Source organism: Dromaius novaehollandiae, chromosome 14, assembly GCF_036370855.1.
Source record: "Dromaius novaehollandiae isolate bDroNov1 chromosome 14, bDroNov1.hap1, whole genome shotgun sequence".
NCBI lineage: Eukaryota > Metazoa > Chordata > Aves > Casuariiformes > Dromaiidae > Dromaius > Dromaius novaehollandiae.
Window position 1 is genome coordinate 12,897,810 of NC_088111.1, and position 12,423 is coordinate 12,910,232.

General features: G+C 36.9%; 2 protein-coding genes across 18 annotated transcripts in view; one reads left to right on the forward strand and one right to left on the reverse strand.

Annotated features, from left to right (window-relative positions):
- The first annotated feature begins 976 nt into the window (after positions 1-976).
- Positions 977-12,423, forward strand: part of BFAR (bifunctional apoptosis regulator) — a 40,177-nt gene continuing 28,730 nt past the window's right edge. For 2 of the 9 annotated variants that reach the window (XR_003258601.2, XR_010391627.1), the window contains exons 1-6: positions 2,958-3,220; positions 4,023-4,224; positions 4,592-4,761; positions 5,412-5,556; positions 5,814-5,984; positions 6,509-6,711. Coding sequence is in view for 7 of the 9 variants with exons in the window: in XM_064520375.1 (XP_064376445.1) it covers positions 2,958-3,220; positions 4,023-4,224; positions 4,592-4,761; positions 5,412-5,556; positions 5,814-5,984; positions 6,509-6,711; positions 7,605-7,797 (1,347 nt within the window). In the remaining 2 variants the exon portion in view is untranslated. Of the gene's footprint in view, positions 1,289-1,782; positions 1,880-2,891; positions 3,221-4,022; positions 4,225-4,591; positions 4,762-5,411; positions 5,557-5,813; positions 5,985-6,508; positions 6,712-7,604; positions 8,780-12,423 lie in introns of those variants that run through there. The other 7 variants (XM_064520379.1, XM_064520375.1, XM_064520378.1 and 4 more) reach the window with 7 other exon arrangements.
- The window catches only part of PLA2G10 (phospholipase A2 group X), a 33,955-nt gene continuing 31,183 nt past the window's right edge, over positions 9,652-12,423 (reverse strand). For all 9 annotated transcript variants that reach the window (XM_064520382.1, XM_026096424.2, XM_026096425.2 and 6 more), the window contains one exon: positions 9,652-10,058. In XM_064520382.1, coding sequence (XP_064376452.1) covers positions 9,913-10,058 — 146 coding nt within the window. In that variant the 3' untranslated portion in view covers positions 9,652-9,912. The remainder of the gene's footprint in view (positions 10,059-12,423) is intronic.

Below are 12,423 nucleotides of genomic sequence, written 5' to 3' on the forward strand. Positions count from 1 at the left end.
TTCCATGTTGATGGGAAATTTATTTTGTTTAGTATCTTTGATATATTACTTTAAAGAAGGCCAGACTTGGATCTTGATTTTTTGTCACGAACAGATCTGAGCAATAATACTGCAGTCTCGAAAACAGAACTGCACGTACAAGTAAAGAGGTTTTAAGTGTTAAGTAAAACAACAAAATATAGGAGCGTGATATACATATATTGCATCATTGCTCAAACAGTTGGTAAACTCAGCTACGTGTCTTTCTATCCTGTAAGAAATCAGATTAGAACAGTTTTAAAGCAAACAAAAATAGAACTATATATGTGTCAGCACAGTAATAATTGGCCTCTGGAGAAATCTGGGTAACATGGGGGAGGAAGCAACAAGAGACTATTATTTTCTTTACTGAAATAGGCTGCAATAATGAAAAATTCACTATCTGGTTTAGGCAGCTCAGACATCATTAGAACTGGATTTCTAGTTTGTATCAAAAACTGGAAAAAGAACAAAATCTTTAACAAAATGTCACTCTATTTCACAGTGAAAAAGGTATCTCAACAGTACTTGAAAATAAAAATCACACAATTTGTTTTGGAGTCCAGTCAAAAAGAAATACAGTAAGGGAATGGAGACTGGTGTAAATAAATACGAATGTTTGTTTGTGTATTTATAGAGACACGCTCTACTATGTTGTAAAAATAGTCCCTGCCCGGCCCCCTCACCCGACCTAGCGCGGTACGCGTCAGCATTGCAGTTAAACTAGCATCTTAAAGCTTAATTAACTTCTGAGGTTAGACTTCTAGATCTTGTAAAATACATCTTGGACAAAACGTCTGCGTAGGCTGAGCACCGGGTGCGTGGCCGCACGGTCAAGTCCTGTGAATACGTGTAGTAAGAAAAATCGAAGCGTAGCAGCACTCTAACCTGGGAATTCGGCAAGCTTTGGAACGCAGCGCTTAAAGACTGGGAGGTAACGGGCTTTGCTGATGCAGTCTTTACGTACGGAGAGGGCGGGCCGTGCCCCGCAGCAGCGGGCCTCTTCCGCTACTTGTGCGCCCGTCCCCGCGGCGCCGCGGTCCAGGCGCGGGGACGAGCCGTGGCGGCGGCGGCGGCCGGAGGCGCTTCCCGCCGGGGCTGCGCGTGAGGCGGCGGGCGCGGGGCGGCGCCTCCCGCCGGGCTGCGGGCTGCGGCGCTAGGGCCGGGCGCGCCCCGCTGGGGCAGGGGCAGGGGCAGGGGCAGGGGCGGCGCGGGCATGCGGAAGTGGCGCTTCGGGGCGCGGAGATGCCGCTGCGCGCCGGCCCGGCGGGTGAGTGGGGCGGCGCGGGCCCGGGCTCGCCTCCAGCCCGCGGCCCCTGCGGCTAAGGCCGGGCAGCGCGGGCCGCCGCGGAGCCGCCGCCCGCGCTCTGCGCCCGGGGCTCCCGGAACCGGGCTGGGGAGCGGCAGCGGGGGTGCCGGCGCCGGGGCCTCTCCCCTGCTGCGCTGCCGCGGGTGCGGGGCGCGATGGGCCGCGGGAGCAGCTCGGCGAGGCGGGCCCGCCTGGGCTGGGGGGCAGCAACCGGCTGTAGTGTGGCGCCAGGCCCCGAGCACCGGCACCTCGGCTCGGTAGCTCGGCCGGGAGGGAGGGGGCGAAAGTGGGAAAGAAGAGGCACTAGGGAGCCCTCTACTTCTGCCTGCTCTCGTTTGGTGTAGAGACTGGTGAAATGCTATTGTACCCACAGAAATTCCACTGCCTCTGTCTTCTAGGGAAACTAGGAGAATGTTCTTAGGTGCAAAACCTTGTTTTTATTTCCCCTTTGTAAGTAACGTTTCAGGTTTGTCTTCCAGAAAGCCAACAATCTTTGCTTCACTGGGAAAAGAAATGCTCACAAGCAGTTTGAGGATCCTAGTTCCACTATTGGTATGTATTCCTGTACTGCTTTTTTTTTGGTTTTTTTTTTTGTTTGTTTTTTTTTTGCCAACTTCCAGGCTTACCTCATTGTGTTTGATCTCGAGAGAGATGGTAACTCTTTAGTAAACAGGAGTCAGATGGTGGGCAGAGCAAATATGTTTTGCTCTGGTATTGACTGAAGAGAAAACTGTATAGTTTATGCTAACTTCTAACATAGGCATTGTATCTGATGACTGATAAGTAGGTGATCTCTTTCAGTGTTTTTCTTATGAAATAGATAGGACTATCTGAGAGAATATAATAAGAACATCAAGCAAATAGGTTTGTAATTTTATTTTGGTAAGCTAGGGGAAAACCTTTGTGTTTTCTGAGATACTAAAAAAGAGTAATTACCAGTAAAGAAGTTAATTTAGAGCTCCATCCTTCACTGAAATGGCAAGCAGACCAATCTGTTATAATTTTGAAGCATATGACTTTGTGGATCAACTTTTCTGACATGGCATAGCAGTGCCAGTACTGACCTATGTTAAAAATGTTTTACTGACAATGTTTGGAAAGGACAGGGATGGAGTAAGTTAATCATGTTGTATGGGTATCGATTTTTTTTTTTAATTCTATCGTATTTTCTAATGACATTTGTTTTGACTTGGTGTCTTTTACTAAAACCTTAGTTCTTGTAAATATATTTATATTGATTAAATATACAGTCAAAATAAAAAGTTCTTCTGAATCATAGTTAGTGAGTTTTTTGGTTTCACTTTTATGTGATATATAACAATGGGAAAGAAAACATAGGGAGATTGAGCCCACCTGTTTACATCCAGAATCTGGGTTTGGTTGTAGTTTGCAATAATTGTCATTGAAAGTAGATCATGCTTCAGTTTGGGAAGAGCTAATTTAATTAAAAAATTTTAAACCATGTGAGTGACAAAGGATATTCCACTGATTAAATACACTGCTTGCAATTCTAAACTTCATTAGGAAAAACATTACTACAGAAGTTTATCTTGTTGCTTTGCAGAAGTAATGATGTACCTGATTTGATAATCAAACACAGCTTTCTGTTTGAATAAGGCATAAAAGGAAAATGGAAGATGAGACTTTACAAAGTGAACCAGAGACAGCAAAAGTTAAAACACACGCTTCACCTGAAATCAGCCGCCGGATATCAGTTAGTGAGTTCCTTTGTCATTGCTGTTATGACATTCTGATCAATCCCACCACCCTGAACTGTGGACATAGTTTCTGTAGACATTGCCTAGCCTTGTGGTGGGTATCCTCCAAGAAGAATGAATGTCCAGAATGCAGAGAAAAATGGGAAGGATTCCCCAAAGTCAACATCCTCCTCAGGTGATTGTAATATGCTCTTAATTGTCTGGTTTCTTGAGTTTGCTGCAGATTTTCATAGCTTATTGGTAATCTGAACTTTCACAAAGATCTTCAAAGCCTTTCATATCCTGCAGTTGTTCTGAACTGTTCAAGCACTCTTATCTGCATGAAACCGAGGGTTTTTTTCCCCTTCTGAGTTTTTGGAGAGATGGAAAAGTGGGATCCCCCCCCCCCCTTTTTTTTTTGGTATTGAGTCACTTGCATCTTTTAATATAATTGGTTGTTTCCTAATAATTCTAAGTTAGAATGATCTTTGATAACTGTGATTATTTCTTAGTTGGAATTGTGTATAAGAATAAATGAGATCTTACAGCAGAACAAAACTAGAAATACTCATTTGGTGCTTTGAATTACCCACAAGTTCTTGTGGTGCATCTTCAAGGTAACATTGATTTATGTTAATAATATTTTGTTAAATAGACTGTAGGATTGACAGTAGGCTTTTATGTTATCTTTTGCTTAATATTTTTGAATAATCGAGGCTTGCCAGTAGCGCACACAATAGTAGTTTTATAAATGAAATAAGGATTAATTTTTTAATGGGAGATTTTAATTTCCTCAATCTTCAGAAGCTAAGAAATATAATGTTTTGAAGTCATTGGTTGAAGTTTAACTTTTCTATAATAAGTATTAATAAGATGTTTTCCTGCTTTCAAAATTGTCTCTAGTAGAGGCTGGAAAACAAAGTTCTAAAAATGAATCCCTTTTCTGAATGTTAAGCATCAGTGGGTTATAGTACAATGACAAGTATTTTTCCCATTAGGGATGTTATTGAAAAGCTATTTTCTGATGCCATTGAACAAAGAAAGGAAGATATTCAACAAAACAGTGATGTGGCACGCAGTTTAGCAACCTTCCAAAAATATGGGAATGACCAGATTCCTACAGCTCCAAACATGAGAAGAATTAATCCTCGAGGAGGAGGATTTTTTTCAGGCGTTCTGACAGCTTTAACTTGTGTAGCAGTAAGTTTCATCTTGATGCTTTTACATATTTACTTCATTAAGTGTGTAATCAAATATACTTAAATTACACATAAATAAAAATGTCGTCAGCCTACAGGGGACTTCAGCTGAGCTAAGTAAATTAGGTGGCATTCAGAGTTGTTTGTCAGGACCTAGAATCGCAATATGAAGCAAATGGAAGTTAGACAAATCAGGTAAAATTTCAAGATACAGCATTGCTCAAACTTTCTTATAAGCTGAATATTCTACGGTCCTTAAAATGGATCATTTTACATGTCAGGCACTTTAATGCATGTTTATTTTCCTCGTATCATTAATACATTTGCTTTGCAGGTAAAGGATCTCTCTTTTTTTATTGTATGTGTAGGTAGTTCTACTTGGGTATCACTGGAGTAGCAGAGAATTTGAAGATGATCTTCTTGTCCAAAAGCCTGTTGCTAAATGGACTGCTGAAGAAGTGATCCTTTGGCTAGAGCAGCTGGGCCCATGGGCGTCACATTATAAAGAAAGATTTTTGCATGAGAAAGTGAATGGAAGGTGAGAAGTCTCACTGACAAGAACAGCTGTCACTTGACTGGACTACTGGATAGCTTTTTAGGCATGGTATATTGCAAAATGACCAGACTTTGTTTCATGATTGGGGGAATACTCTTCGGTTGATGTATCAGGGTAAAATTCAGTAGCAGTTTAACACATCTAGTTAAAAACTTTAGTAGTAAGTATTAGGCAAGCTACCTGAAAATTTTCTAACAACTTGTTTAAATGCTGACAATATGGATTTAAATGATGTTGAAAGCAAAATTCTACTAATGCATTGTCAATGCCCCCACCACACCTTTCCTTTCTTCTGAAAATATGCATATGCTATATGCATTGTTGCAGTCCACCCTAGAGCTGTAGGTTTGATTTCAGGAGACCAAACTAGATATGTGAAGTACTGTGTTTGATAATACCCAACATGCTAATAAATTTGCATGCTGAGCACAAACGAGAGCGCTCTGAAAAGAAGGGTATTTAAAACCCAACCTCTGAGATGCAGTTGATTCAGAACGTTTGGTATGGAACATTATCCAAAAGGTGGTATCTTTTGTCAGTAGCTTATTGTTTCAGCATCTCATTGCTAATGTGTTAGTCTTTTTTTTGGTGAATAGTCACTGTTTACCTTCTGAATTCTTCTGTTTTTGAAGGTTACTTCTAACACTGACAGAGGAAGATTTCACAAAAGAGCCTTACAACATAGAGAACAATAATCATAGAAAAGCTATTATGACGGAATTGGAATGTGTCAAAACTTTAGGGGTTAAACCACCACAGAACCTTTGGGAATATAAGGTAAATTTTGTATAAAGTCCATCATGTATACTAAGTAATTTTTAAATACTATTTTAAAAAAGAAAAGTTAAGCTCAGAAGGAATGTTAAGGCAGTAGAATTATCTCTGTAGAAACTGCTTAGTTAATGAACAGTTATTTTTGAAAGAGATGGTGTTGGAACAAAAAATAAAGATCATCAGAAAAGTCTTAACAACTGGTATGCCTCTTCCAGTTTATGTTTTTGTTGTTTGAAATTTGATAATTTGATACCTTTCAGGCAGTAAATCCTGGAAAATCACTCTTTCTTCTGTATGCGCTGAAGAGTTCTCCAAGACTCAGTATGTTATACCTGTATTTGTTTGATTATGCAGAAACTTTCCTACCTTTCATCCACACAATTTGTCCTGTGCAAGAAGATGAATATGAAGATATTGTCACAAAACTACTAGTAGGTGTTCAAAACTTTAAATTGTTTTAATTTGAAGCACTTTAAGATTACGTGGTGAAAAGCACATGATATAATTCTTCACATCTTATCTTTTACGGTACAGCTTTAAAAAATTCCTTTAGAGTAAGCAGCTCTTTCACTTTATGGTCATCCTACCAGTAATCCCATACAATAATCCTTAATAAGATTAGTTTAAGGCTTTTAAGACTTTAAATATGTGAAACTGATTTTTTTTTTTGTTAACTTTCAAATGACTATGGAAAGGCATTTTACTCTAAATATCTGCTTTTTATGAATGACAGTGTGAAGCCTGACTGTCTGTGATGTTTTATGCTAATCTAATGGAAATTACTGGGTTATAATATTGTCTATCAGAAAGTACAGTAATGATAAAATATTGCTTTCAATGTAGGAAAAGCAAATATTAAATATTTCTGTAGTACAAATTTCTGTAGTACAAATAAACTACTGTTTTGTCTGTTTAATATGGAATTGATTCACAGTCTTTTTATCCTAATTTATAGGACCTTAAAGATCCTACTTGGAAACAGTGGAGAGAATTTATTGTAAAGTATTTATTTTTGCCATACCAGTTGATAGCTGAATTTGCTTGGGACTGGTTGGAGGTGCACTACTGGACATCAAGATTTATAATTGTAAATGCCATGTTGCTTTCCGTTCTGGAATTATTCTCTTTTTGGAGGCTGTGGTCAAGAAGAGAACTGAAGTAAGTCTTATTGAGCTTGTTGAAGAGGATAGGAAATACATGGCCTTAAGAAAATAACCATCTGTCATGGTTTCACAATTGCTTGCTGAAATGACTAAACATAACTCTGGTGTTAATAGGAACATTTTAATCTGAATCTGCAGTAGTACTCGCACTTGAGTATCTTCCTGTGAATACCTGAAAGGATTTCTTATAGCTGGTTTTACTGTTTAGATGTAGCAAGTGCAGTAATGGTAATATGCACATTTTTAAGTGTTAGGTGAATATTAACTGTTACATTGAGAATCACCTTAATGGTAATTGGAATTAGTTGTCTGTTGGGAAATAAATAGATAAGAATGTTGTTTTGATATGCTTATGATACAGTTATTGAAGGATGCTTGCTGAGGATCATAAATAACAGACTAGTTACATTGATATTTTCTCTGATAGGTGATCAACGATGTGATCAAAATAGTTTTCAGTTACTACTTTAGTCTTAGGGCTATTGAAATTACTTCATAATTGCTGTGATCTTTTGGTGATAGGTTTTTAGAATTTGCATGGGAGAAATTCTTGCTTTGATGGTAATACAGGGTTTTCATTTTTGCTGTCTACAGTTAGGGGGCAGGATATATTCATAAGAGAACAAGGTGTATTGCAGTAATCTATGACAAATCTGGAATTTGACCACTTTAACTTGCTGTGTTCTGTGGTCGGAATAAATTGGCTTAATGCTTCTTCATATAAAATTTAATATTACTGTGCTTTAAGAAAGTCTTTATAGAGTGCAAAATGATGTTTTGTAGATAACTGAGTGTTAGTTTGAGACTGCAGCACGTACTAGCTCTTCTTAGAATGGTTAAAAACAAAACAGAAAGCCCCTCTAAGCCTTTCCCTTTCCTTTTTCACAGGACTATTCCTCACAGAATGTGGAGACATTTCTGGAAAGTCTCAACCCAGGGTCTTTTTGTTGCCATTTTTTGGCCTTTTATTCCTCAGTTTGTCTGCAATTGTTTGTTTTATTGGGCCTTGTACTTTAACCCAATTATAAATATTGATCTCGTGGTTAAAGAAGTAAGGCGTCTGGAAACACAAGTGCAGTGACTGGCATTGGAACTATTGAGTTGTTTCATTTCTAAAAATTGGTATTTGATTGAAACTTTGCTTTTCTTTATATATGTGGTAGTGAAAGTGATGGATTATGTTAATTCAAACATGCAAAAAAGCCTTAAGGTAAGTTACTCTTAAGCCAGCTAGATTCCAAGCTAAAGGTGGGCTTTATTACCCAAAATGAACTTTCTATTTAAAAAATTTCATGTGTGAATTAGCCTTTAAAAATTTATACTGTCACGTCCAAATTTAGATTAACAAAATCAGACTTCTCTATTCTGTCTTGTGATATCTGGTTATTTTCAAGCCTGCTCGGTAAAGCCTTAAAGCGATTGTCTTCTGAACAGCTACAGTGATTCTATAAGTTAGTATTTCATACCAGCGGTGTGTTGCTCAGAACTTAAGTTTGCCAAAGGAAAGCTGTTCCTGGATAGGCTTGATATTGAAAGTACTTTAAGGTTTTCAGTTGGCTTTAAATGTGAAGTTCTGACAGTCAAATACACAAATCTCACAGGAGCATTTGTTTTAAAATTTCTCCTATTGAAGGCAAGGAGTGCTAGAGGGTTGTTTTGGAAAATGTGGCAATTGCCATTCAAAATTTTTGTTCAGATCAGTTAGATTTCATCAACAGTGTGTTTAATCATGTCTTCTTAAAGTGCTAATCCTCAAAATAATTTCAGGGTTATCCCTTAAAAGGATTATTTTGGAAAAGTGACCTGACACTGTAATTATGCCTTACTGCAATATAATGCATGTATCTAGATCTGTGACTCAATACTGACTGAAAATTTATTTTGTATAAACAGGATTGCCATTTGATAATGTATGGTTTTTGGCTGAAGTGAAAGTTAACTTGTTTTTTTAAAATGCCATGTCCCCTTACATTCTGTTTTGTTTTTTCATTTGTATCATTAAAATGAACTTCAAATTTGCCTATGGATATTTTTAAAGATTAAAGATCTCTTTTTAAATCATAGTCCTTCTTTCTAAAGAAGTTTTATTTACAATTTTTGTATTGCAATACTTAGCATTAGCTTTGGCTTGTGTAAATTTGTTATCTAGCCCTCTACTTTAAGTGAGTTGAGGGGAGTCAAAATAGACTTAAAAGAGTCTCAGTTCTTAAACTGTTAAAATTATCAGTTATGAAAAAGTGTATTATTCAGCAATGCTTGTTCTGGATTTCTCTTCATAAAAGGTTTCCAAAAACTATGATGTGACCCTAGCTAAAACCATCTTTACATCCTTATGAGGTATACAGTTCTGAACTTCGCAAACTCATGTTTTTCTGTGAGATCAAACGCTTAGGGGAAAGGTATTTGGTCACAGTGACTGCTACTTTTTTCAGCTATCTGTCTTATTGCCGGTTTGCATTTGCACTTTTAATCTGGCTCTGAAGTTTTAAAGATAGAGTTTCTTCTCCCTGTGCCTGTAGGAAACTCAAAGTGTACACAGAGTGAGGAGCTAGAGCTGTATCAAATGAACAACTCCAAAGAAAACTGTTTTTTTTTTTTTTAAAAAAACCCTAAAATTAATACATGTAAAAAAAATTATATTAAGCAATGTTTAATACAGGTAAGACTTCTTAAGTAGAATGAGATGCAAAAGTTAAATTAGGCTTAGTAATGAGTGTTTAATGTAGATAAGGCTCTTTACACTGACACTGTCACTTCATGCATCTTTTCTTGACAGTTCAAAGTTAACAAATGTTAACATGTCACAAATCAGAGTTAAGTTAAATGTTAGTGGAAAGGATAGCTTCATATATTCAATGAGGGGTAGATGAAAAATTTCAGGGACCGATACTGTGAATCTGAAGGTAAACCAGATGAATTTTAAGTCAGTTACTCCTTAAGCTGATAAACTCAAATTGCTATTTAATATTTAATCAGTAAAAGCTTACACAGAAATAGTGAATTTGCTTTTAGTCCAATGAAAGATAAACAAGAGGACAGATGTTTGCTTTGGCCATTCTGGGCTGGAGGGTCTGGGGCAGTAGAAAGGAGGATCAAGAAAGGGGGAAAATCATTTGTTTTCACTACTGTGACAAGAAAAATTGTCTTTTTAGATTTAAATACATACAGAATTTTCATAAAGACTGGTATCCTGTATCTAATATCTACAGAAAGGCTGAATCTCACCACACATAAAATCTGGCCACAAAAAGTACTTTGCATTATAGGGGGCTTTAGAAAAACACTTGGCAGCTTCACTGTCACATTCACATGCCATTTTTTGACATCTGTCTTCTAGTGGTTCTGAAAGAAAACAAAGGTTAGTCTGATGTTAGTTTGAACTAATTTAAACTATCAAATAGAAATATAATGATTGTTACTTTCCGTTTCATGTTTACCACATAAACAGTCGTAATTTTTATAAAACACGGATCATATTTTGTTTTGCTTTCATCGTTCAAGTGTAATATGATCTGTACTGAGTTGTAGTAAGATCTATAGCTCCTTCACGTTCTTTAGACTGAGCTCCGTGCCAGGACATCTCATTATTAGAGGTACATGAGCATTGTTTGGTTTAGCAAAAATTCATTAATCGTCTGAACTTTCTCGGCAGAAGATATTACAATCATTGGATAAAGATTTTAATACTCTTCTTTCCCTTCCCTAAAAAAGGAAATCTGATAGCTAATTCCTCTTTAGAAAGTGGTATGTGACCCTTCCCCCTGCCCAGTTGCTCTAGCGAATCTTGTGTTTGGGAAGAAATTTTCTATTTTCCATACACTTTAAGCTGTTGAAGCATGTAGCATTAAAAATTACATGTGTGAAATAAGAGATGCAAAGAGGTTCAATGTTCAGCTTAAATTGTCCACCTTTTTTGTTAAGGTGGTGAGTAAAAAGTTAGGTAAGATGTATTTAAGTATGATAAAATCCATGTCTGGCATTTGTTTTATAATTGTGGTGTTATAACTTAATAGATTTCTTGGTGTGAACAATTTCTTCTACAGCAATATATTTTGGTTTAATTATGTCAACCCAGAAATGTGGTGTTTTCTCTCTGATTCTCTGTAAACTAAAAATCCATAGTAACATTTTATACGAGTATTTAACATTTTGAAAGCTAGGTAAATCTCTGCTTGAGATTTGTCTTGGAGCAGAACTAGTGGTCAGTTTGTGAATGAATTCGAATTCTGCTATAAAATGGAAGTGTATATATGTTCAGGTTGTAACTAGCTACCTTAAGAACTACTCAGTAGTGTAAATAAAATATTAACTGAGAAGAATAAAGAAGAACTATTCCTTTTCTTCTTTTTGCTCCAAGTGTTATCTTCTCCATGGTATGCCAGGTACTTTGTTTCAACTTTTATTTATTGATAATATGCTTACCATCTCGGACAGCATTTTAAGATATTGTCAACTTCTGGACTGAAATAGGAACAGTAACCTTTAAAGGCAAATATAGGTTAACTGTAACTTGACGGTTAATCAGATAGTTTGAGAGGGAAGATGCTTGGTCTCTTTGAAGCAGAGGAGGAAGGTAGAGAGGTTGTATGAGGCAGACGTGGGTAAAGTAAAGGTTGAATGAAAAGGAGGAAGGGAAATGGTGTCAAAAACTTCGATGGTCAAGCAAATTATTTGGGTTGTGAAATGAGTTTTTAGTGTTTTGTCTGAATGGCTTACTTTTTTGCCTTTAAAGTATGGCAGTCAGAAACTCAGACCCTCTGATGTAAACAACCTAATACTAAGCTCTGTATTTTTGTGGTGCAAATAGTAACCAATTTTCAAGCGGATTTGCATCATGGGTAGCTGTACGGAATTACAGGCAAAATAATTTTGACTTAGCACCTGATTTTAAAAAATTCTGAAAGTTTAGGGGCTTTTGAGGGAAGGCATAGTTTCAAAAAGTCCTTCAGGTGTATCAGAAAATATATATGAAAACTGTGTTTAAAGCTGGTGGGAATTTTAAACAAATTATTTTAAAAAAAATCTATTATACCTTTTCACTTTGTTTCTTTGTCATCTTTTTGTCCTTATCTTTTACACTATTGATAACTGTATTACATTCATATTTTGGAGCAATTAAACTTACCAGGATGCAGTCACTATTGTATTGGCACTTGTACATTGATTATGTAAATATTTTCAAATTCATATTTTATGGTGTGTGGACATATTACTTCCATAAATAAACTTAGTCATCAAATATATTATTACATCAGTGTATTGGAAATCATAAGTTTTAACTACAAAGTCATTCATAAATTGCAGCCACTAACAATGAGCTCTTCATCAGATCAGTGATAAGTATGCCAAAAACTTGTCTATCATAAACTTACAGATAGGGTGAAGTATTTTCTGTAGAAAGTATGAAAAGGATCCGTTTCAAAATTTTAATTTTCTGGCCTCCTGTTTGTAGTTGCTCTCCTGTTGAAGACTTAATTTGTGACCTGCAGTAGCGTAGCATAACATGGGTTCCTTAACATATGTAAATGTTGTGTAACTTGATTAAACAGAGGGGTTTTTGTAGTGCTTTCTGAAATGATCATAGAAGCTCATAGATCAGAACTTGGTTTGCTTACATATGTTAGCAGGTAGGAATTAGGAAGGAGAAATTACATTCAACTGGCATAGCTCTGCTTTCTGGAGACACAGCTTACACTGGCAAAAAAAG